This window comes from Hemiscyllium ocellatum, chromosome 37 (assembly GCF_020745735.1).
Source record: "Hemiscyllium ocellatum isolate sHemOce1 chromosome 37, sHemOce1.pat.X.cur, whole genome shotgun sequence".
NCBI classification, from domain to species: Eukaryota; Metazoa; Chordata; class Chondrichthyes; order Orectolobiformes; family Hemiscylliidae; genus Hemiscyllium; species Hemiscyllium ocellatum.
In genome coordinates this window covers 20,991,555-21,017,726 of record NC_083437.1, presented here as the reverse complement: position 1 = coordinate 21,017,726, position 26,172 = coordinate 20,991,555, and the positions used below count along the sequence as shown (strand labels likewise).

At 41.7% G+C, this 26,172-nt stretch overlaps 1 protein-coding gene across 5 annotated transcripts in view; it reads right to left on the bottom strand.

The window, feature by feature from the left end:
* Positions 1-475: 475 nt before the first annotated feature.
* Positions 476-26,172, bottom strand: part of ccdc30 (coiled-coil domain containing 30) — a 156,511-nt gene continuing 130,814 nt past the window's right edge. For all 5 annotated transcript variants that reach the window (XM_060852015.1, XM_060852018.1, XM_060852019.1 and 2 more), the window contains 6 exons: positions 25,917-26,038; positions 23,172-23,313; positions 13,783-13,919; positions 7,527-7,629; positions 6,057-6,172; positions 476-3,990 (listed from right to left, as the gene is read on the bottom strand). In XM_060852015.1, coding sequence (XP_060707998.1) covers positions 3,786-3,990; positions 6,057-6,172; positions 7,527-7,629; positions 13,783-13,919; positions 23,172-23,313; positions 25,917-26,038 — 825 coding nt within the window. In that variant the 3' untranslated portion in view covers positions 476-3,785. The remainder of the gene's footprint in view (positions 3,991-6,056; positions 6,173-7,526; positions 7,630-13,782; positions 13,920-23,171; positions 23,314-25,916; positions 26,039-26,172) is intronic.

Sequence of the window (26,172 nt, the reverse complement as noted above, 5' to 3'; positions counted from 1 at the left end):
TTGTATCTGTTGCTCCCGATGCGGTCTCCTCTACATTAGGGAGACTGGACGCCTCCTAGCAGAGTGCTTTAGGGAACATCTCTGGGACACCTGCACAAATCAACCCCACTGCCCTGTGGCCCAACATTTCAACTCCCCCTCCCACTCTGTTGAGGGCATGTAGGTCCTGGGCCTCCTCCACCGCCGCTCCCTCACCACCTGACGCCTGGAGGGAGAACCTCATCTTCCGCCTCGGAACACTTCAACCCCGTGGCATCAACATGGATTGCACCAGTTTCCTCATTTCCCCTTTCCCCACCTCATCCCAGCTCCAGCCTTCCAGCTAAACAGCCCTCATGACCTGTCCTACCTGCCTATCTTCCTTTCCACCTATCCACTCCACCCGCCTCTCTGACCTATCACCTCCATCTCCACCCCCATTCACCTATTGTACTCTTCGCTACTTTCTCCCCACCCCCACCTCATTTATCTCTCCACTCTGCAGGCACCCTGCCTCTATTCCTGATGAAGGGCTTTTGCCCGAAACGTCGATTTTCCTGGTCCTCGGATGCTGCTTGACCTGCTGTGCTTTCCAGCACCACTCTAATCTAGACTCTGGTTTCCAGCATGTGCAGCCCTTGTTTTTACCTAAATAACTGGTCATAATCTAACATGCTTCCATGTAAAAGTTAGCTTTAAGAACTATGTAAACTTGAATATAGTTTGGGAACAAATTATGTTTCAGCACCTTTTTGTAACATGGGAATCATGCTAATGTTTGTTTTGTTCCGACAATCTTGGACCGTCAATTATTTTATGCTTTGATACTACTTCTGTAACTTGAATTGAAGCTTCTCTAGCATGAGATAATTTCACCTTTTCAAACTGGACCCCAGCCAGGTTCATCCAATCAGGTTTAATTATACATGGAATGAGTAGGGATTTGGAAAAAATAGTACTTCTATTCACCCTCCCTCTGTTTAATCAGCTTTTAATAGGAATAGGAATCTACAAGGTTCTTGAGAGCTTATAATACTCCACACCTTGTTTATCCAAAGCTTGTAAAACAGTAGGCACCATTTATTGAGTACAGGAGTTGGGAGGTTATGTTGCAGCTGTACAGGACATTGGTTAGGCCACAGTTGGAATATTGCGCACAATTCTGGTCTCCTTCCTATCGGAAAGATGTTGTGAAACTTGAGAGGGTTCAGAAAAGATTTACAAGGATGTTGCCAGGGTTGGAGGACTTGAGCTATAGGGAGAGGCTGAATAGGCTGGGACTGTTTTCCCTGGAGTGTCGGAGGCTAAGGGGTGGCCTTATAGAAGTTTACAAAATTATGAGGGGCATGGATAGGATAAATAGACAAAGTCTTTTCCCTGGAGTCGGGGAATCCAGAACTAGAGGGCATGGGTTTAGGATGAGAAGGGGAAGATATAAAAGAGACCTAAGGGGCAACTTTTTCACGCAGAGGGTGGTATGTGTATGGAATGAGCTGCCAGAGGATGTGGTGGAGACTGTTACAATTGCAACATATAAGAGGCATTTGGATGGTTATATGAATTGGAAGAGTTTGGAGGGATATGGGCCGGGTGCTGGCAGGTGGGACTAGATTGGGTTGGGATATCTGGTCGGCATGGACAGGTTGGACCAAAGGGTCTGTTTCCATGCTGTACATCTCTCTGACTCTATGACTCTATTTGCACTCTGAGTCTATTTCTTTGCCAAATATTTATTCAATACCCTTTTGATTCATTCCAATACTTTGTCCCCACAATCTCCTTGAGCAGTCTGCTTCATATACTCATCTCCATGATGAAGAAGTTGAATCTATTAATCTTGCATCTTTCAAACTTAATTCTGTGAATTAATTCTCTCAAACTTCTTAAGAGTTTGTAATTATGTTAAATGTCATCAGATTTAAGTATGCCCATTATAGTGTTTACTAGCTGAGCAAAGATTTCTCCTGAAACCGTAATATTTAATTCTAATTCATTAAAAAAAACTATCTCCAGTTTAGAGGAAGAAGCAAAAATGGGAAGAAAAGCTAGGTTGATCTTTGGGACTGAATTTTTCTATTTAAGTGACTGTGGCCTTGCCCATGAGGTAATAAGGCAGATACTCACTGAGATTCTTGACATAACTGGATTCTTAACTGTTGAATTGCATTAATGCCCAGTTTATTCTCCCATTTACTAAATCAATAGAGTTCCAATCTCACATTGTTTTGGACCATTTATTTTAATTACATTTTTCCTCACTCTCAAGGTTTCCCTCAAGCACAAATCCCTTGGAGGTGACCTGTATTTGGGCCTTTCCGCTCTTCCCTCGGCCTGACAGTTAGGATACCTAACAGGGAGTCATCTGGGGTGACTCTCAAGACATTCCCTCATGACCTTCTGCGGAAACATCAAAACTCCATTGCCCCTCTTTTCCTGCCCTCACTCTGTGGCAAAGCCTAAATTGAGAACTTATTCTCCAAAGGAGTTGTTAACCTGCAGTTGCTACCCACCTGTACTGACAGGTTGATGCACCAGCTAGCCCAGAAGCAGCAATTGCATTTTAACTGCAATGCAGCAGAGGCAGAGTAAACACAGAGGAAACCACTATTGTGTAATCGACTGTTTGCTGTTTGGATTTCTGGTACTACTTTTCTATTTTCATGTTTTCAAATGTTTGTAATTTGGGTTTTAGTTAAAAAGTATCTGCCTTTCTCAAGAGATCAGCAAGAAGAATGCTTCTGATAGGACTCCTTGCTTACTCCTGTTCTCCCACTTCTAAAGAAGGTACAGACTAGTTTGGGTGTGGACACACTTTTATACCTCTCAAAACAGCCATTTAGCACTGGTACAGTTCCATGGTAAGTGTCACAGACATTTTGATTGTGAGGGGCTTCCTTCTGGCCTGACTCATTTGCAATTGGGATCAGAAGAGGCATACTGGTTCATTTTTGTCCTTCTCCTGTCTGCTGATGTGGAAGGCAATCCTAGCTTTGAAATACTGAGATTATGCAGTCCTTGGGACTGAATCTTGGGTGATGGTCCATTGCACCTGGGGCCTTTGCTGACAAGGCATCAAGGCAGATGCCTGGCAGAAATAATCTGCATTCTGCTTATGTTACAGTTCAGAATATCTAGTGAAAGTAATTTGGAACAAATACAGTATAAGAAGGCATCAGATTCAGAAAGTAGTCAAAACACTGCTTTACAATCTGGCGTCCCAATGCTGTTTCCTTATGGTTTTCCCAAACTGTGCAAATTTACTGCAATATAATTATTTTACAAGTACAACTGCAAAGCTCCATGACAACATTCAGCATAAGTAACAGATTCAAACTACACTGTGGGCAAACCAATTACTCATACAGGTGAGTTATTTGTTCTCATACAAATTGGATAGCAGTGCCAAAGCTCATTTTAAAACTGGGAGAGCCCTGCAGTCTTTAGAACATAGAACAATCGAGGTTTTGTACACCCAGCCTGCACCCTTGATCTTTGTAATACTGGTATGACACCAGTACCTGTATGCTTGTAAGTGCAATAGCCAGACCAGCGTTAAGTCAGGTATTTTAACCAATCTAGCACTACTCATCCAGAGAAAGATGTGTTAATATTCTTGTTAGGCAATGTGACAAAGACAACAGCTTGCTGAAGGTTGAGTCAATATGTACCTGGCCCCATTGCCAGCATTAGTTTAACTCCAGATAGAAACACCTCGTGGCTGATCCAGTTGGCAAATTTGCTTAGGATGTATAATCAGGATCCACTTAAAATTGTATTCGATCTACTGCTGTCTCTTCATGGCCTGATCACACCTCATCACTGGCTAGACTGCAGAATTCCTCCTGGTCCCTGTACCGTGGGGAGCTTGTCAAGTTTAAGTAGCCCACATCTGAATGAAGTGACAGTGTTGGAAATGTAGATTTTGTGCCATCAGAACTCTCCAGTGTTTTGGTACGCCGAATGCTTTCCAAAGAACCGAAATTGCTATGATCATTTGGTGACGGTGTTTCACTGGAAGAGAAGAAGAATCTGGTAATTACAACAAAAACAACACCTACTACTTGCATTGACATAGCACCTTTATTGTAGGAAAAAAATTGTTGCATGGTGCTTCACAGAGATCTAATCAAATAAAAATGGATGCAAAAGTAAAGAAGGACGCTTTAGGAGGATCGACTAAACGTTTGGTCAAGAATACAGAGTCTGAAGTGTCATTTAAAGAAAAGAAGGAAGATGTGAATTTATGTGTTATGTTTCCCAACCACTGGATATCTCAAAGCACTTTAAAGACAATTAATTACTTTTGAAGTATAGCTACTGCTGTAATGTTGGAAAAACAGTGGCCATTTTGTACACAGCAAACTCAGACAAACAGCAACGTGAAAAAAAACCAGATAATCTGTTTTGAAATGTTAATTAAGGAATAAATATTGGCTAGCAATAATTCCCCTGCTCATCTTCAAAATAATCCCATTTGATCTTTCGCAATCACCTGAGCAGATGTAGATGAGGCCTCTGTTTAAGATCTCATATGAAAGACAGCACCTCTGACTGCATGGCAGTCCCTTGATACTGTATAGAAGTGTCAGTATGGAATTTTGCGCTCAAGCCTTGGAGGGAATCATCAGGAACTTTGTGACTCAGAGATGACACTGCTACCAACTGAGCTATTGTTGACTTAAGAGAGGAGGACATAGATTTGGAGCTGGTTATGGAGGGAACTCTGCAGCACAAGTCATCTACATTGAAGGCACAGCCACCAATTGTCTAAAAGGAGAGGGGTGCAAGAGGCCAGAATTAGAGGATTGTAAAATCCTGCAAATGTGGTCAGAGAGAGAAATATGGCCATGAAAGAATGAGAATTTCAAATGAGTCTATTACAAGGAAATGATCATTGATGACTTTATTACTGGTAAATGCCATAAAGGCAGACATTAATAAATAACAAATATGTGGGCAAAAGTGAACATTAATATGGATAGAAGAATTTATACGGAAGGAGAGATTTATGGAGGAGATTACAGATTTCGTTTGAGAAATAGCAAAGCAAAACTGAAATTGAGACTGAAATCACTGAGGACGAGGAGCTGCCCAATACAGAGGCTAAGGGAGAAAAGGTTCAGGGTATATCTCAGTATAAAATTCAAAGCAGGAAGAGTGTTTGTAGCTCAGTGAAATCTGCCCAATTTCCAGGTCATTGTGACTCATTAGAGGCTGTGGCAGTATTACATATTCTTCTTATTAGCAGCTGAGCAGCTTCCATTTCTAATTGGGAAGCGGCTGCAGTAGACAACATATAGTCTTGTTCATAACTATTGTTCTTTTTGCAATGCTTGCTTATCAAAGTCAGATTGCTTAACTCTGCATGAAAATGCCAGGTTCGACGCTCGTTCTGTACTCAATTAGCTAATATCAGTTAGGGAATCAGTTGGGAAGTTAATATGAATTTTATTGCAACTTGAAAGGGGAAAATTCAATACCAGACTAGTCCATAAATGATTTTCAGTAACTCCCAGCTAGAAAGTACACATAATCCTTTACGCGCACATAATGGGAAGATGCTCAATTTTGATGCCCTGTATGGCTGAATAGCCAGTCCATTTTCTAGATTTATAAAGAAGAACAGATACTCGGATGGGATTCTTCTGGCCTAACAGCTGCTGTTGCTAGATATGGCATTTTAACTATAGCTCATCAGTGGAATGCTATCCAGTAAGTCACCCATAGTTTTGAGGCTGAACCTTAGAAATGAATGTCACTAATATACTTCAACATGGTGGACTGCAACAACAAGATCTTATCCTTCCCTACCATCCTTACAGGCAAACATGACCCAGCTCAGGTTGTTAGACACTAATTAGGACTAGGAAACCTGATTATATTTTTCCTCAGGATACTGAGGCCAATTTTAGCATTCCTCCTTCTCCTTGGCCCGAATCAGGTAACTCAATGAATGGATGACCAGGGACCAAACACAAGGTTCAGTGGGACTTGTGCAGCTTTTAAGTGCTGGCTTTAAAAACTGAAGAACTGCAAAAAAACAAACAAACAGTTTTCATTTACAGTAATTGCAATACCGTGTTGAAGACATGAAGGTACCACTCTTTAAAGAGGTGTCATTGTAAGGAAGCCTGCAAACATCCTGGGGAAAGGACACGGACAAATTCTCAGGATGCTGTGACTTTGAAGGATCCTAATAGAAAGAACAGAGACACAAAACATAAAGATAGTGACCACATGAGTGAAGGCAGCACAGTGTATATATGCTAGATGCAGATGAAGGCAGCCATTTGGTTCACAGTACAAAGCCTATCAATCTTCAGTACAGCATCAAACCATTTCTTAAATTAAAACAATGCCTTCAGAACTCCTCTTATTAACTATGTTTCAGTTGATAATCACGCACTATGTTTAAAAAAATTGAACACCTAGCCTAAATTTGCCTTTCTGAACCTTGGCTTTGTGTCGACTTGAATGTGTGTGTGTGTGTGTGTTGCTGGAAAAGCACAGCAGGTCAGGCAGCATCCGAGGAGCAGGAGAATCGCCGTTTGGGCAAAAGCCCTTCATCAGGAATACAGGCAGAGTGCCTGAAGTGTGGAGAGATAAATGAGAGGAGGAATCATTTTTACATCAGTATAGTTTACCAATCTTGATCTTTATCTGATCAATACAAATGGTTCTCGCCAACAGTATTTCAACCCTAAGTTACAATTTAAACTGTTGTTTGAAGTTACACCTTAATAGTACTCTTGGATAATTTTCATAGTCAAAGGAATATTACATCAAAAATTCAGCTGCAAATTTTTCAGTTATTACTCATACACCTTAGTAACAACTATAGTTTCTGGACACATACTTGGCAAATAAATGTATGATAGTGACAAATCTATCTAATACATCAGGGCATATACCATATTTCAATTAGACAGGGTAATAATTCAGTTGACAAAAGGATTTAACATATGGTAGATCTATAGCTGCAATATTTAGTCAATTATTGGACACACAGTTTAATGCCATGCATTGTATAAAATCTCAGGGATAATTTTCTGATGCTTTAGTGCCCAGCTGTTATTTCATTACATTGTTGTAGTAGTGAAAACGATACTTTTGGGCATGAGTTCTATAATTAACTGCAGATTTTCCAAAAGAAAAACTCTATTTGGGCAGTTAATTTCCTAATCAGCACTGCCCTTTAAATTAAAAATGGCTACTCTGCCATTTTCTGTGAGAACAGGTATCACTCTGTGTCAAAGACAATAAAAAGATAGAAAGGTGTGGCTGTTTGCAACTTGTGGTTGAAATCACTTGAATGACATTTGTTTTTAGTTACACGTGAAAAAAATGTGGGCTCTTCCCTCCCTCGAGGCGCTGACTCTTACTGGGAACAGTTTTACTGGCACTGGAGGGCTCTTAATATTTAGTTTAAGTGAAAACCTTTGAGCAATGCAGCCCACAGGCCTTGTCAGAATGGGAAAGGAAAACAAGCAAAGAAAAATGGTCGGATAGTGTATGGAGCACTATCCAACTCTTTTTATACCATTTACCGTCTTAATTATTTTCAGAGAACGCTCCAAAGAGCCAAGCCGGTCACTCAACTTCACAGTCTCATCTTGAAGCTGTTTGTTCTCCTCTTCCAAGTAGTTAATCCTAAAATGTGAGTGAAAGGTAATCGATCAATATTGGCCACCGTTAGCAGTGTATGGAGACTGAACTCTATTTATGTTCCCCTGCTATCAGTTTTTCCCCTCTCCACTTCCACTTTCAAATGGTGTTAACTCCTTGTTGGCGTCCAACTCTAAAGGAAGCCGCCATTCTTCATGTTGGGCTTTAATGGTGAATATTAACAGGCTACTTGACTTTAAAAGGCACCATAACAATTTTGTCTTCACCCATGATCAGACCAGTGAGCAGAAGGTGTTATAGGTTCTCCAGTTAATCCCCTGTCCTGCCAAAGCAAAGCAAAGGGTGCTGAGAATGGTTGCAGCAGTAAATGTAGCACAAACTGAGGAACCTCCTTGGGTACTAGGATCTCACCATGTTAAATGGGAGATATTCCTAGGAAGCCAAGGTCTGTAGAGATTTGAAACACCATCTTTTAATTTTTTTAAAGAAATCAATTAATAGTGCACAGAAAGCATCATCCCCAATCCCCTATTACCATTGAGATTTAGCAAAATTATAAATATCAATTTGTATGACATTGAGAAAGTACAAGGTGCGGCCTGTCTTCTTAGCTGATACTTTGCTTTTTGAAAAAGAAAAGGTGGAGGGAATTTAAAAAGCTAGAGGGCACAAATATGAAGAAGCCATTCCACCTCTCAGTTAATCTGCCTTACAGTCTGGAATTGAGGTTAGATTTGTCAGTTGGACCCTTTATTAGGAATACAACTAGGGCTTCTCTATGTTAGCCTGATGACAGGCCAGTCTCCCTTAAACATTAACTTTTGTTTCTGCCACAAAGCTGTGTGACCCTGGGGTACATATAGAAGCTAGAATCTGGGCATTTCAACAGCAGACTGGATCCACTGCTTACACTTCACAGTATAGTAACCTTTATTCTGGAAGCATTCAATCTCAAATATCGAGCTCTTCATACCATTTTCTTTCATTTTATACTAAAAAAAGCAAAACAATTGGGATGTAATGTCACTGGGCTAAAGATCAGAGGGCCAGACTCATGCTATTGGGACATGGGTCCAAATCCCACCACAGCAGATGGTTTCATTTAAATTCAGTTAATACTATCTGGAATATAAAAATGATGGCAACCATAACATTATAATTGACTGCTATAAAAACTCACCTGGTAAACCAAGGTCCTTTAGGGAAGAATGTTGGCCCTCCTCACCTGGTCTGGCCTACATGCAACTCCAGACCTACCGTAATGTTACTGACTCTTGACTACCTTCTGACATGGCCCAGTAAGACACTCAGTTCAAGGGGAAATTAGGGATGCACAATAAATGCTGCCCGTTCCAGCAAGAACTCAACAAGATGCAGATGTCATCAGAGAGCAATTGCTCAATCACTGCTGCTGCCACTAACTACAGTCTCAATCCACTGTATAGTTTGGTCATGTTCCACTCTGATAATGTTGGACAGAATTTAATGCCCTGAGGTGAATATTGTTACATGGGTGAAGTGGGAATTAATTAGTCAGCAAGGAGGTGGATCGGGACCCTACCAGTTTTCTACCTTTGCCCCAGTGAAGTTCATCCCCAACTTACTATACCCCTCTCAGGGGACTTGACAGGGTAGATACAGATAGTTTGTCTCCCTTTGCAGGAGAGTCTGGGACCAAAGGGCATAATCACAATATAAAAGAGGTCACACATTTAAGACAGAGATGAAGAAGATTTTTTTCTTTCAGAAGGCAGTGAATCAGTAGAATTCTTTACCTAAGAGGGCTGTAGAGGGGGGTGAGTTAGGCAGCTTTTTAATCAGTATTATAATTAAGGGTTATGGGGAAAAGGCAGGAAAGTGGAGTTAATGATTATCAGGTCATGATCCCACTAAATGGCAGAGCAGACTTGATGGGTTGAATGACCTACTTCTGCTCCTCCATCTTATAGTCAGTATTTATCCTTTGCCCAGCCAATCAAAGCTGAGGATAATCATTCCTACTGATATTATGGCTTGAATCAGCTAATTTGGCACAGACCAGGGATCATATTAGTCAGAATGACAATTGCTTGCTGTTTATACAAGCTTTCTAAATTGTCTTAAGTATAGCTTTTTTTTTCCCTTTCGTGAATAATAAACTTTTATGTTCTTTTGATAAAGTACATTGGCAGCTTCTTGTGAATATCCTCATTGAGATCATCATGGTAACCCAATAGCAAAAATAAAACATAGAAGGATAGAGGTCTTGGGTCTACTTCATTGTACTTGAGCTGGTGCAGCAGGCTAACAGAACTTTGACTGCATTTACTTTCACTTTTTACAAATTTTCGCAAATTAAAAATAAAACTTAATTAAGGTGGGTTTTACTCTGAGATCTGACTTGTCCAATAGAACCATCAGCTGGGATTATAACAATTGTCCTTAACATTTATCTTGTTCTTTCTGAAGTGTAAAGATGTTGCTTTAATCTTACCTGCCATGTTTGTTGAAAGGAAAATATCACATTGTCCATGAAACTACATAATTACTTTCAAAAGACCACAGAATTCCAAAATAAAAACAGAAAATGCTGGAGGAAGTCAGCATGTCTGGCAGCACTTCTGAAGCAGAAACAGAGAAAATGTTTCAAGTTCAGTATGAGTCTTTTTCAGACCATGTTGCTGGAATTCTTAAGAAAAATCATATTGGACTTGAAATGTTAACTCCATAGATACAGTCAGACCTGCTGAGCTTCTCAAGCTCTTTCTGTTCTTATTTCTGACCACCAGCACCTGCAGCACTTGGCTTTCACTACAGAAATCCAACGGACTAGTTTTTAAAAATCTAAATAGTATTGCTAATCACTACTTCATGACCTAACTCATCATTTTTGTATTGGGTAATGACCGGCAATGTAGACCTTGAACTTAAAGATTAGTTTATTTGTTAAGAAGCTAACTTAGCAAAGTTCCACCAGACAGCAAATGAGAGCAAAAAAGTATCTAATTTCTCACCCAACCCTGAGGATAGTGACATTGTTATGATTTTCTGCCCCATCAGTTGTCCAGACCCTACATTCTGGAATTTCCTCAACTACGCCTCTCCACCTCCTTCTTTAAGATACTTCGCAAAATCTTTTCCTTTGGTCAGGTTTTTAACTAAATAATAATCTAATAACTTCTTATGTGGCTCAATGCTTTTCTTGGTTTAATAATCCTGCTCTGAAGTGCTCGGGAGAGTCTAAACATTAGAGGTGCTACATAAGTACAAGTCATTGTTGTTTCTCATCAGCTGGCCTCAGTTATTCACTGGATAATCCACAGCCTCCTAAAGTTGCATGAATACGTTTACATTTAGCAGTGCATTCTCAACAAACAAGCTGCTTGCAATCCTCAAGCTTCTTATTCTTTATTTCGAACTTTATCAATTTTTCCTCGCTGACAGCAAACATCTTGGTACTAACTCATCATTCCTACTCCAGCAGTGAAAGTGGGCAATATCCTGACTTAAAATGCCTCCCAGGTGACATCAAGGACTGACCTGGATGCTGATTTTTGGGATTTCCACTGGCCTTGGTCGTTAACAGTTCTTGTTGCTGACAACAGCTGAGATGGGCAGGCACCAGAGACAGGAGATCTAGTGGGGAGGGGTAAAAGGAAAATTAAAATATGAAAAGCCTACCAACTAGGGGATTTGTGAATTGGAGGTGCCGCAACTAGGGGATTTATTTCCTACATAATGATGTTACATAGACTGCAGTAGTATCTTTAGAGTAAAGATACCTTTACAGGAAAGTTAAATTGTTCGTTTATTTATTTTGAAAACTCAAAAGGTTCTGATGGGTCAAATCCTAATTAACTGGGATTTTAGAACTTAACAAGTTTCACACTACTCAACATAAAAAGTCACAAAGATGATTCTTTTACATACATGAAAGCATCGATCAGATTGTGCTTTGAATAACTGGACCCCCAAGCTCCAGAATTCCCTGCCTAACCTCCTTTCTCCTCAAACTCTCTTTCCTCCTTTAAGACAGCCTGTAAAATTACCATAGTTTTTTTTCTTTTGACCATAGCTTTAATTATTAGTTCTCGTGCATTGTGGAGTCAAATTTTGTTTGCAAGCACACCTGTGAAGTGTCTTGGAATATTTCACAATGTTAAAAGCACTATACAAATGAAAATCATTTAAGTTGCTTGGCGAAGACTTGTCAAATATTTGTAAATTTTGGGATATGCATTACCGTACTTGCGTTAACTGTTCCACGTGTAAACAAATTATATGTTTTTAAAAATGTCTGCCAATCCTTTGATCAAATGAACAATTACAGGTGTTAGCTTTAACACCAAAGGGTTGAACCAGTTGCAATAGGTCTCCTGAAATTTGCTGCATTAGAAGTCAGGGTAAAGGAGAAGGAATGAGCCAAAGATTGGAAGGTGTGAGCTAGGAAATAATAATTGACAAACTCAGGTTCTAGAATGGAGTTGGTGGCTGTATAAGAAAATCATTAGTATAGATAAAGTAAACACAGAATATGTTTTCAAGGGAAGTCAGGCTAGTGTAACCAAAGGGACAGACTTTGGGAACATTTTAAGAGGCAAAAGATCTTCTCTCATTGTAGTGTGAAGATAAAAACTAAATGAGTATTTAGTAAATAGTAAATAGAATATGAATATTAAACCCTTAGCTTCAAATTGCTAATTGTGTACAAAGGCTTCAAGGGGCAGGGAGATCCACCCATATAGGGAAAAGAACGTTGTATAAAAGTATGAAATTTTAATACTTTCTGTGCGTGCACCTGCTTCTCTACCTACCTTTATTTAATATTTGCAGTTCTGCTTTGGATATCGTCCTGTGAATCAACAAACCATTTCTGACATATGTGGCCCCTTGCATATATCTTCCTGAATAATTATCTCATCAACAAAGTGATTATTTACTTAATCATGCTAATTGATTGGATGCACATAGATTGGAATTTAATGGTACCCTTGGTAGTGGGCTGGTTTCCTAATGCCATATAATTCTCTGAGGGGGGAATATCAAGGATGGCTTTCCCATTCAAAGTCAACTGAGACCATTAAGTGTGCAACTAAAGGCCATTTCTCACCACTGCTGGCATTTTACCAGCAGTAGGTGCATTTTGCTTTGTGTGGACAACAAAACCAAGACTGGCAGCTTCCTTCAGGCTCAAAAAGGGAGCTTTTGTGACGAGACAGAATGGGACACGGAATGACCCCCAATTGCAAGGGAGAAACAACTCTCCTCTCCTCCTTACCCTGGCAGAGCCCACTTTACTGACTCTCCCCTGTCACCCACACCCTGTGACCCTGATCCCACTTCACTTGTTCCCAGGGTGATGTTCACCTGTGGTTCTGGGTTGGGTGCAGTTCCAGCACTAGTCATTGTGGTACTACTGTGACCAAACAACAGTCAATCCTGCAATTGACTGGTAGCACTTGGAAACAGGATCTAACTGCTGAAAGGGCCAGGAACTCTGATACTTGGAAATTAATTCTTGATTGCGATATAACTAGAAAGGGGTCCCTGGAAATGGTCAAGGCAGGTTTCTTCTGGTTTTCTGACCTGCTGGTGGGGCCGCCACTGCTCTGTCAAAAATTCAGCTTACTGTTTTTGAGCATAATAATGACCTGAGGAAGTTGTCAAATGAAGCAAAACGTGGAAATGAAAGAAAAGTCATGTGAAAGTAAAAAACAAACACACAAATTAAAGTATTTTCTTAAAAATAAAAATAAACCCAACAACCTAGACCTCATTTGGTGCCAGGGAGCTCCCTGTAACTCAGTGTTGCACACTAGACAAAGATTACTCAAAAGCAACTAGAAGACCAGCTCTGCATATGAATGTCATAATAAAGGAGATATTTTGAATAATATCAAACCTCACTTTTGCCTGTTTATACAGTAGTATTCGGATTTTGAGATGATAATGTAACCCAACCAGTCCCACCGATAATGTCTGTATGGACAAGTTGTATGTGAAAAGTGTGCAATCCCATCTCTGGTGGAAATTTTCAATGACTTTAAAACAGAACGATGGTGATCCAGCCAGTTAACCAGGTCCCATCCTACATTACTCCACAGCTTGCCAGCTTTCAAGGCTCCTGTTTGCAATTTTACCCCCTCTCACACATGCAGAAAACTCAACTTTCACAAGGTACATTTGAAATGCAGGTACCTGTGCTTTACGTTGCAGACAACTGAATTGTTGTTCCGCACAGCGTCCTCTTGCTCACTCAACTGTTGTAGAAGCTCCCGTTTCTCAACAAGAAGCAGATCGTTTTCATATGTAACCTTCATGTTCCAGGCGTGTTCCTGTTAGTCAGTGAAAAGTGACAACATGAGCATGAATTGTTGTCCTACTTCTTCGATTATTAATTTTAAAAATAAATTTGTAATGCTTGTTAGGAATAACTGCTGTTAGTGCTGGGGAATTAAGCAAGTTTTAAACATGCCACCAATGTCAGCATCATACAGATTCAGTTCATTGTGGGGAAGGTGCAGAGTAAAGCTCACATTTAGCTATCATCTGGCAAGTACTCCCAAGTCAGCTATATCACAGGTTAGAAACAAAATACACTTCCTCTATTACCAGGGAAACTAATGATTTTATAACCTATTTGTTTTAAGGACACAAGTCAACAAAAATTGAAGTCTCCTTAAAACCAAACACAGCAGCCTTTGTTTAAGAATCCATCAAAAATGCAAAGTTAAAAATCACACAATACCAGGTTATAGTCCAACAGGTTTAATTGGAAGCACATTGGCTTTTGGAGTGCTGCTCCTTCATCAGGTGATAGTGAAGGCACCGTGGGGGCCATCCCTGGGGGCACTGTGCCTAAGTGCAGAGTTGCTGATCTGGTTAAGGTCAGTTAGCTCAGCATAGTACATGGACCTTAGGAAAGGTTTTCTTGCTGTATGCTCTTGAGTCACACAGTGCCTTCACTAATTGATGAAGGAGTGGCACTCCAAAAGCTAGTGTGATTCCAATTCAACCTGTTGGACTATAACCTGGTGTTGTGTGATTTTTAACTTTGTACACCCCAGTCCAACACCGGCATCTTCAAATCATCAAAAATGCAGGTTGCCAGTGTTCTTCCCAGATTTCTTTTTACTGAAATGGAATGTTTTTAATCCTTGATGTTCTTCCTCCTCTCCCAAAGTTGCTGAGACATGATAGGGAAGGGTTTGACATTCTTTAGTACAAAGTGATTATTCTCCTTCAGCATGAGAGAGAATATCAAAAAAATGTAAGTATTGGGGAATGGAAAACGTAATTGATATCTGTCTTCCACCCCTGGGGCACTGTGCCTAAGTACAGAGTTGCTGATCTGGTTAAGATCAGTTAGCTCAGCACAGTACATGGACCTTAGGAAAGGTTTTCTTGCCGTATGCTCTTGAGTCACACGGTGCCTTCACTAATTGAGAACTGGATGGAGTAGACAGGGAGGCTTATTGTACCCTGAGAAATCTCATAGCTCAATGCAGCAGTCACAGTTTAGTGTGCAAATATGTAGCTAATTGCATGCAAGAAGCTCTGATAAAACAGCCAAGATTAAATCAGCAAAACAGACTAAAAATCACTTAATCTGTATTTTGGTAGCACAAAGTGAAGAAGGTATGCTTGCATGGAACTCCCTATTCTCCTTTGACTTTAAATGAAGTCTCATTCTAATTCATGGAGAATGTTTCAGGTGGTAGAGTTCCCTTGGGTACCACCTGTAGAGTCATTGGCAAATCCATTCCTGCTGATACTGGGTGCGCTGCAGCCGGTGGCTGGAGAGGCAATTTCAGCATTTCAGAGAGCTGCAAAGAAAACTGATTGGCTGTTGGTTGAATTGTCCCAGCAGCACCATAAGCTGCATTGGGCAGGACAAGGACCACAAACAGTTCCCAGATACAGTGCCAGGGATATGTCAAGGTCTGAGGGTGAGGAGGGAAGTGACCACCTGGGAGGACGGATAGGGGGTCTGTAGATGGAGATACTATTATGGGGAATGAATCTTGAAAGGAGGCTATTGATGAAGGCACCCCAAACCCTTCCCCCGATTCAAGACCAGAACAGACTGACTTTCTGGTTTGGGAAGAAGTGAAGACTGCAGATGCTGGAAACCAGAGTTTAGACTAGAGTGGTGCTGGAAAAGCACAGCAGGTCAGGCAGCATCCGAGGAACAAGAAAATTGATGTTTCGAGCAAAAGCCCTTTCTGGTTTGGGCAGCCCACTGCTGAATTCAGGACCCAGAAGAAGGGTGCACAAAGTGCAAATCACTCTGACCCGTTCAATCTGTTTGATGTTACGTGATAGTTCCATTTCCCTGTGATTCGGAGTTACAAAAAAATTACTTAATAGCAGCACCATTTAAACCAATGGGACTGGAATCTTGTTATAGCCAATACAGGTAAGGAAAGTTCGCATTCTACAAATAATGGCCTAAATTCTTCAATCACGTTTCGCCAATTTGTGTTGAAGAAAAGCACGTTATAGCAGAACCGACTGTCTTCTGGAAGCCAGACTCAATGTCAGAAGAACAATTATTGGTGGGTAGCCTGTCAATCTGAATTCTCTACATGCCCTGGATACTTCCATACAGCAATCATTGGCTAAGTAGGACTCACTAGAATCCCAATTCCTCTCTCATGTTTGCCCCATGTGAAGACTTCTGTTTCTATCGGGCAATGTGGTGACAAGTGCTTTCTTCACACTTGGCTGGAGTACAAGGTAAAGTGCCCATTTCTGTGTTAAGTTTATCCACATAATTTCTATTGCTGCCTCACAGGAAGGAAGCTTATGTCAGGTATAGATAGCTGGGATCAAGTGAATCCTTCATGGAGTATAGGGGGTGTAGGACTACACTTGAGGGAAACAGAGCATGAGATAGCTTTGGCAGATAGGGTAAAGGAGACTCCGAAGAGATTCTACAAGTATATTAAGCGAAAAATGGTTACTTGGGAGAGAATAATGTTCCTGAAAGATCAATGATGCCATCTATGTGTGGGGAAATATAGGAGATGGGCGAGAACTTGAATGAATATATCTCATCTGTATTTACCATGGAGAAATGAGGCATAGATGCCGGTGTTGAACTGGGGTGGACAAAATCAGAAGTCACACGACTCCAGGTTATGGTCCAACAGATTTATTTTTAATTTGAAGCTTTTGGAGTGCAGCTCCTCCATCAGATGAAGGAGAAAGTTGATGGAAAAAAACATTGAAGCTCGGGAACTCAGGGAAGTAAACAGTGATGATTTGAAAACAGCCCGTTTTACAAAAGAGTAAATGCTGGAAGTGTTAAAAAATAAAGGTAAATAAATCCCTGGGACCTGATCAAGTGTATCCCAGGACATTGTGGGAAGCGAGGGAAAAAAATGCATGGACCGTGATGGAGATATTTGTATCGTCTATAGCCACGGGTCAGGTCCAGAAGACTGGAGGGTGGCTAATGCTGTGCCGTTATTTTAGAAACACTGAAAGGAAAAGCCAGGGAACTACAGGCCAGTGAGACTAATGTCAGATTTGGACAAGTTGTTGGAGGGGTTTTAAGTGATGGGATCTACATGCATTTGGAAAGGCAAGGACTGGTTAAGGATAGTCAGCATGGCTTTATTTATGGAAAATAGTTTTGCACAAATATGATTGAGTTTTTTGAAGAGGTGACCAAGAAGATGATGAAGGCAGAGCAGTACACATTGTCTACATGGACTTTAGCAAGGCCTTCAACAAGGTCCTGCATGGTAGACTGATTAGTAGGGTTAGATTACATGGGATCCAGGGAGAGCTAGACAATCAGATACAAATTTTTCTTGACGGTAGGAGGCAAAGGATAGTGGTAGAGGGTTGTTTTTCAGACTGGAGGCCTGTGACCAGTGGTCTGCTGCAAGAATTGGTGTTGGGTCCACTGTTGTTCAATGATTTGGATGAGAATATAGGAGACATGGTTAGTAAGTTTGCTGATGACACCAAAATTGTTAGTATAGTAGACAGTGAAGAAAGTTATCCAAGAATACAACGGGATCTTGATTAACTGGGCCGAGCAATGGCAGCTGGAGGTTAATCCAGATAAGTGCGAGGTGTTGCATTTTGGTAGGACAAACGAGGGCAGGATTTACACAATTAATGGAAAGGGCCTGTGGAGTGTTGTCAAACCACGTATCTAGTTCACATGTGGCATCATAAGTCGACAAGTTGGTGAAGGAGGCATTTGGCATGCTTGCCTTCATCAGTTAAAAATCACACAACACCAAGTTATAGTCCAATAGTTATATTTGGAATTACAAGCTTTCAGAGAGCTGCTCTTTGTCCAGTAGCTCAGGGCTACCCGACGAAGGAGCAGCGCTCTGAAAGCTTGCATTTCCGAATAAACCTGCTGCACTGTAACTTGATGTTGTGTGATTTTTAACTTTGTCTATCCCAGTCCAACACTGGCACTTCCACATCTTGCCTTCATCAGTCAGAGCACTAAGTACAGAAGTTGGGACAATATGTTACAGCTGTACAACACATTGGTAAGGCCACACTCAGAGTACTGCATACAGTTCTGGTCACCTTGCTACAGGAAGGATGTTACTAAACTGGAAAGGGTGTGAAAAAGATTTATAAGGAAGTTACCGAGACTGGAAGGTTTGAATTGTGAGGAGAGGCTGAATAGGCTCGGACATTTTGCCCTGGACCATTAAGAGGCTGAGGGGAGACCTTATATGGGTTTATAGAATCACGAGGGGCATGGATAAGGTGAATACACAAGGGCTTTGTCCCAGAGTAGAAGAGTCCAAAATGAGAGGGCATAAGTTTAAGGTGAGAGGGGAAAGTTTCAAAAGGGACCTGATGGCAACTTTTTCACACAGAGAGTGGTGCATATATGGAACAAGCTGCCAAAGGAAGTGGTAAAGGCAGGTACACTTGCAACACTTAAAAGACATTGGAAAGGCACACGGACATAAAACTTTAGAGATATTCGAGCCAAATGGAGGCAAATGGGACTAATTCAGTTTAGGAAACCTGATTGGCACTGACGAGTTCGGCCGTAAGGTCTGTTGCCATGTTGTATGACTCCATGATTTATAATGTCAATAATTCATATTCTTTGGCCAAGATTCCAGGCCACTTCCTGCTTGAAGAGCAGGGCTGCCACTGAGACAAATGGGAGGAGGTCAGGAAGAAATGACCCATCAGGTGGGAGGAGTGATGAGGAACTGGTGTCATTGAATATGGGAATGACTAGGCCTTCAGTTCTGGAATACCTCCAGGTCTGTAATTAATCGTCTCAGAGTGTATATGTGCAGGAGTCCACAATGGAATACAGATTATCTTTATTAGGCAAGCTTGAAATAAATTATAGAACATAGAACATAGAAAAAATACAGCGCAGTACAGGCCCTTCGGCCCTCGATGTTGCGCCGACCAAATCCTACCTAACCTACACTAGCCCAATAACTTCCATGTGCCTATCCAATGCCTGCTTAAATGACCATAAAGACGGAGAGTTCACCACTGCTACTGGCAGGGCATTCCATGAACTCACAACCCGCTGTGTAAAGAATCTACCCCTAACATTTGTCCTATACCTACCACCCCTTAATTTAAAGCTGTGTCCCCTAGTAACAGCTGACTCCATTAGCGGTAAAAGGTTCTCAGTGTCTACCCTATCTAAACCCCTAATCATCTTATACACCTCTATCAAATCTCCCCTAAACCTTCTTTTCTCCAATGAGAACAGGCCCAAGTGCCTCAGCCTTTCCTCATACGATCTTCCTACCATGCCAGGCAACATCCTGGTAAACCTCCTCTGCACTCGTTCCAATGCCTCCACATCCTTCCTATAGTATGGCGACCAAAACTGCACACAATACTCCAGATGAGGCCGCACCAGAGTCTTATAGAACTGCAACATGACCTCAGGACTCCGGAACTCAATTCCTCTACCAATAAAGCCCAGTACACCATATGCCTTCCTCACAGCACTATTTACCTGGGTGGCAACTTTCAGAGATCTGTGTACATGGACACCAAGATCCCTCTGCTCATCCACACTACCAAGTAGCCTACCATTAGCCCAGTAATCCATCTTCTTGTTACTCCTACCAAAGTGAATGACTTCACACTTAGCTACATTGAATTCCATCTGCCACCTTTCTGCCCAGATCTGCAACCTATCTATATCCCGTTGTAACCTGCCACATCCTTCTTCACTGTCCACAACTCGACCGACCTTTGTGTCATCCGCAAACTTGCTCACCCAGCTTTCAAGCCCCTCCTCTAGATCATTTATAAAGATGACAAACAGCAACGGTCCCAAAACAGATCCCTGTGGTACACTGCTAGTAACTGCACTCCAAGATGAACCTAGTCCATCAACTACTACCCTCTGTCTCCTTCCAGCCAGCCAATTCCTAATCCAAACCTCTAATGCACCCTCAATGCCATACCTCCGTAGTTTTTGCATTAGCCTACCATGGGGTACCTTATCGAACGCCTTGCTAAAATCCATATACACCACATCTACTGCTTTACCCTCATCCACCTCCGTAGTCACCTTCTCAAAGAACTCAATAAGGTTTGTGAGGCACGACCTGCCCTTCACAAAACCATGCTGACTATCCTTGATCACATTATTCCTATCCAGATGTTCATAAATCTTATCCCTTACAATTCTCTCTAAGACTTTGCTCACAACAGAAGTGAGACTCACTGGCCTATAGTTATTCGGGCTGTCCCTACTCCCCTTCTTGAACAAGGGGACCACATTCGCTATCCTCCAGTCTTCTGGTACTATTCCCGTTGACAATGACGACATAAAAATCAAGGCCAATGGCTCTGCTATCTCCTCCCTAGCTTCCCAGAGGATCCTAGGGTAAATGCCATCAGGCCCAGGAGACTTATCTATTTTCATCCTTTCCAGTATTCCCAAAACCTCCTCCCTACATACTTCAAGGCCATCCATTCTAATCACTTGTGACTCAATATTCACACCAGCAACAGAGTCCCGTTCCTGAGTGAATACTGATGAAAAGTATTGATTTAGTGTCTCACCAATCTCCTCCGCCTCCACGCACAACTTCCCACTACTATCCTTGACTGGACCGATACCTACCCTAGTCATCCTTTTCTTCCTGACATACCTATAGAAAGCCTTTGGGTTTTCCCTAATCCTACCAACTAAGGACTTTTCATGTCCCCTTCTCGCTGCTCTTAGCTCTCTCTTCAGATCCTTCCTGGCTACCTTATAACTCTCAATCGCCCCAACTGAACCTTCACGCCTCATCCTTACATAGGCCGCCCTCTTCCCTTTCACAAGGGATTCCAATTCCCTATTAAATCACGGCTCCCTCACAAGACCCTTTACTCCCTGTCTGACTGGTACATACTTATCAAGGACACTCAATAGGTGTTCCTTGAACAATCTCCACATATCATTAGTGTTCTTCTCCTGAAGCCTGTTTTTCCAATCCACGCATCCTAAGTCATGCCTCACCGCATCATAATTTCCCTGTCCCCAGCTATAGCTCTTGCCCTGCAGTGCACACTTATCCCTCTCCATCACTAAAGTAAAAGTCACCGAGTTGTGGTCACTGTCCCCGAAGTGCTCACCTACCTCCAAGTCTAACACCTGGCCTGGTTCATTACCTAGAACCAAATCCAGTATAGCCTCACCTCTTGTTGGCCTGTCTACATATTGTGTCAGGAAACCCTCCTGCACACATTGGACAAACACCGACCCATCTAACGAACTCGAGCTATAGATTTCCCAGTCAATATCTGGGAAGTTAAAGTCCCCCATAACAACCACCCTGCTACTTTCACTCTTCTCCTGAATCATCCTCGCAATACTATCCTCTACTTCTCTCAGACTATTGGGAGGCCTGTAGAAAACACCTAACAGGGTGACCTCACCTTTCCTATTTCTAACCTCAGCCCAAACTACCTCATATGGCAAGTCTTCCTCCATCGTCCTTTCCACCGCTGTAATGCTATCCTTGACAAGCAATGCCACACCGCCCCCTCTTTTACCCCTATGTCTGACCCTACTAAAACATTTAAACCCGGGAACCTGCAACAGCCATTCCTGCCCCTGTTCTACCCACGTCTCTGTAATGGCCACAACATCGAAGTCCCAGGTACAAACCCACGCTTAGTTCACCTACCTTATTTCTTATACTTCTGGCATTGAAGTATACACACTTCAAGCCACCTTTCTGTTTACAGGCACCCTCCTTCGAAATCGATGCCTTGTTCCTAACCTCCCTATACTCAAGGTCCTGTACCCTGAAGCTACAGTCCAGGTTCCCATGCCCCTGCAGAGTTAGTTTAAACCCTCCCAAAGAGCACTAGCAAACCTCCCCCCAAGGATACTGGTGCCCCTCAGGTTCAGGTGTAGACCTGTTTATAGAGGTCCCACCTTCCCCAGAAAGAACCCCAGTTGTCCAGAAACCGGAATCTCTCCCTCTTGCACCATGCCTGTAGCCACGCATTTAACTGCTCTCTCTCCCTATTCCTCGACTCTCTATCATGTGACACGGGTAACAAACCAGAGACAACAACTCTGTTTGTTCTAGCTCTGAGCTTCCAACCTAGCTCCCTGAAAGCCTGCCTGACATCCTCACCCCTCTTCCTACCTATGTCATTGGTGCCAACGTGGACCACGATCTGGGGCTGCTCCCCCTCCCCCTCCCCCTTAAGGACCCGGATCACTGAGAGGAAAATAAATGTTGCAACTATTCAAAAGACTTCTACTATGGAAAATATGTCCAGTTATGACAGGAAACACGCATTAGTGACACTTTACCTCCTCCTGACTCACCATCTGATTAAACAGTCTTCCCAGGTAAAGCAGCATTTCACCTGTACCCTCACCAATCTTATGTATTATATTTGCTGCACTCAATATACCTTACTCTACACTGGAGAAACCAAATGCAGACTGGGTGGTGGCTTTGCGGTACACCTCTGGTTCGTGTGCAAGCAGGACCCTGACTTCCCATAGACGGTCATTTTAACACAGCGTCCTGCTCACATCCCACTTGTCTGTCCTCGGCATACTGCAGTGCTCCAGTGAGTCACAGAAAACACTGAAGGAGCAACACCTTATCTTCAAACTAGACATTTTACCATCTTCTGGACTCAATATTGAGTCAAAGACCTTCAAATTGTGAACCCATTCTTTCCCTTTCTTTTAGCTTTGCTTGTTGCATTCTCTGTCACCACGTCCTCCCCCTCCTTGCCCTCCAGTGGGACTGCCTGTTCTTTCCAGTCTGGCAGTTAGACACACCATTGTCATTCTCACATCCTGATCACCTTATCTGAGCTATCACCACTCCAGCCAGCTTCACTCCCCCTCACCCCAATTAAATAAACGCTGCTTCCTGCACACTTCACTTCAGCTCTGTTGAAGAGTCATCTGACTCAAAACGTTAGCTTGCTTTCTCTCCGTGGATACTGCCTGACCTTCTGCTCCCTATGTAAAAAATGGCATTTATGAAAATGCAGCTCTCCTTTATTACTGCAGTGATACATGCTCAATGCGTGGAGCATGGCTTGAACATAACTCTTGATTTACAAGTAAATAAACTGACCTTATCCATTAGGTTTTTCATCAATTTGATTTCACTTTCCAAGTGTTTTATTTTACCATCTCGCAGCATCACTTCACGGATAAAGATCTCTTTAGCTTTGCGCAGCTTCTGTTTGTGTCTCATCTGTTTCTCATTATACAATCTGGTAAGAAAGAAAAACAAATCTTGGTTTTATTTCACACCTTTCATAGCCTCAAGATCCCAAAGTGCTTCAGAGCCAGTAATATTCCTTGAGAAATTGAGATATAGGTTTATATTGTGCAGCTCGTGCCTTTCTCTTGCACAATGTTTTTCTTAATCTGAGTAGAATTCTCTGGAGGATTTTTAACAGACACTATCGCCTAATGGCCTTGCTTCAAAAGAATGTGCAGATTGCTGGCTTAGAAAACTTTTCCTCTTAATCTTATCCCTGTCCACCGTCTCTGTAACAAAACATTGTGGAAAAATGTGTGCAACAATTTCAATGGTGGAAGGCAAGGATGCCCTGAGGCATGGTACATTGGCAAGACCAAGCAGATGCTACGACAACGAATGAATGAACACTGTGCAACAATTGCCAGACAGGGATGTTCCCTCCCAGTTGGGGAACACTTCAGCGATCAAGGACATTCGGCCTCGGATCATCAGGTGACCGTACTCCAAGGCAGATTTCAGAATACGTAACAATGCAGAGTCGGTGAGCAGTGGCTGATAGCTACGTTTGGTACTCATCAGAATGGCCTCAACTGGGATCTTGGGTTCAAGTGACGCAAAGGTGACCCCACTACATTATACACACACATTCTTACACATGATCACACTCACACAGACTCTGTCTCTCACACACACCCACACACACTCTCTCTTAGACACCCTTATACCCCTACACCATTTCACAGGCATATACTCCGCCAGACCCATATACGCGCATGCGCACACACTCTTTCTCTCTCCCGTTCTCTCTTTTTTCTCTCTCTCTGTCTCTCTCTCTCCCCCCTCCTCATACGCATGCACAGACACATGTAAATCTATGGGGTGAATTTGCATTTGCAGATACATTTGATTTTGTTCAAAAAGAACACAAGCTGTAGACAGTCAGTCCATGTGATATTTTACAAATTCCTATTTTTGAAGTAGAACTGGTCTGACTCAAGGACCGAAGGTTCTGTTTGCATCCCGTACATCTCTATGCCTCTAAGGTTGGAATACAGACAGACTCTAACCTTATACCTTTAGCGCATCGTCTGAGCTGAGATGTCACCTTTTTTAATAAAACCTTAAGTTATCTTAGGAATGTGACTTGAAAGAAGTTCTGGATTTACATATTAATGAATTGAAACCTGCAACCCATTCTAAGTGATTAAATGCTTAACAGCAATCTAGGTTTATTCAATATATCACATCAGTCGTATGACACTTTGATCTTTTACTATAAATTCTGAGTCCTTTAACCCTGCTCCACTAGCTACCTGATGAAGGAGCACCGCTTCCAAAGCTTGCACTTCCAAATAAACCTGTTGGTCTATAACCTGGTGTCTTGTGATTTTTAACTTTGTCCACCCCAGTCCAACACTGGCACCTCCATATAACGGTGGAAAGGACCCACTCCTACTCTTATGTACTTAGTGTTCCAATGTTGAGATATGATACTATTTTAATGTAAGCAAACAGAGAAGCTAATCTGTACACAGCCAGCATAACAACCAGCAATTACATGGTGAATAGACAACACGTTTAAGTGATGTTGGTTAGGGATACCAATTGTTTAGGCCACCTGCAGTATAGAGTAACAGAATGCCAAAACTACACTTAAGAAAATAATGCAAGAGAAATATCACAGTTCAGAAGCCATGGAAAATGTGTACCTAATAACGTTGTATACTTATAATCTATGAGGCATATTACTTTGCAATTTGCTTTACTGTATATACTGGTATTCAGCATCAACTTTGACTTCAGAATCAGCACTACTTGATAACTGAGATGCTGCTATTGCCTGCAGAAACACTTTGTTAGTCTTGTGAAAATGTAACAAGGCAATGGTAAAGATTAATGTTGCCTTTTGCTGGAAGATTCCCTGGTGTTTTGTTAGCTGCAGGTAAGGTCAAACTGCTAGTTGCTATGGATCTCTCCCAGTTGAAGAAAGTCAGAAATAAAGTTTTCTGACCTTTAACATCTCGTGCACATACAATTGTTTATTAGCTGCTGTGATTCTTTGGAGCTCAACTTTCTCTATTTTGCCTGAGTGCATGAATAATGCGTCTTAGCTCTAACCTCAGGAGCCAACCTTACAACATTAGTGCTTTTTTCTTCATTGTTTACACCATAGATCTGCCTGATCTGTAATCGACATTTTGTTTTCTATGCCCACTAATGAACTGATTAGGATTTTCCCTAATGCATTTCACAGAGGAGTTACCAAATAGAGAAAACTTACCTCTCAGGATGTAAACCAAGACATCCTGCATAATTTCCCACTGTTTTTATTGCAATATGTTCAATTAAATTAAGAAAGGTGTAATTAAGCCCTCTCCATTTACTCTCTCTGATTGGACAGGAAAGGCAACTCACTTCACAATTGAGAATTACTGGTCCAGTTGCTGCTACTGAGACCAACAACATTTTCACAACTATAAATCGGTTGCCAGTACAGAGAAATAACTGTCTAAACTTTCTTATCACATAACAGGTGCCAAGGCTGGGCTCATTCCCCATTAGTTCCTATGTACTCCCTACCACCCTTGACAAGTTTATCCGTTTACTCACCTGACTTGTGAATCCAATTGTTGTAACATGTTCTGCAGCTCTTCCTTAAGTTTCTCTATCTCTTGTTTGAGCGTACAAATTTCATCCATCAATTTCTTATTAGCCTTTTGATTACTGAGATTCTAATTGGAAAACAGCTTATATTAGCAGCTTTACAGTTTAAGATTAAATATAATATAGTTTCCTTTGGAAAGCACCAAATAATTATTCTTAATTTAGAAAAAATGAGAAGGGGCTGGTATTTCACAGTGCAATG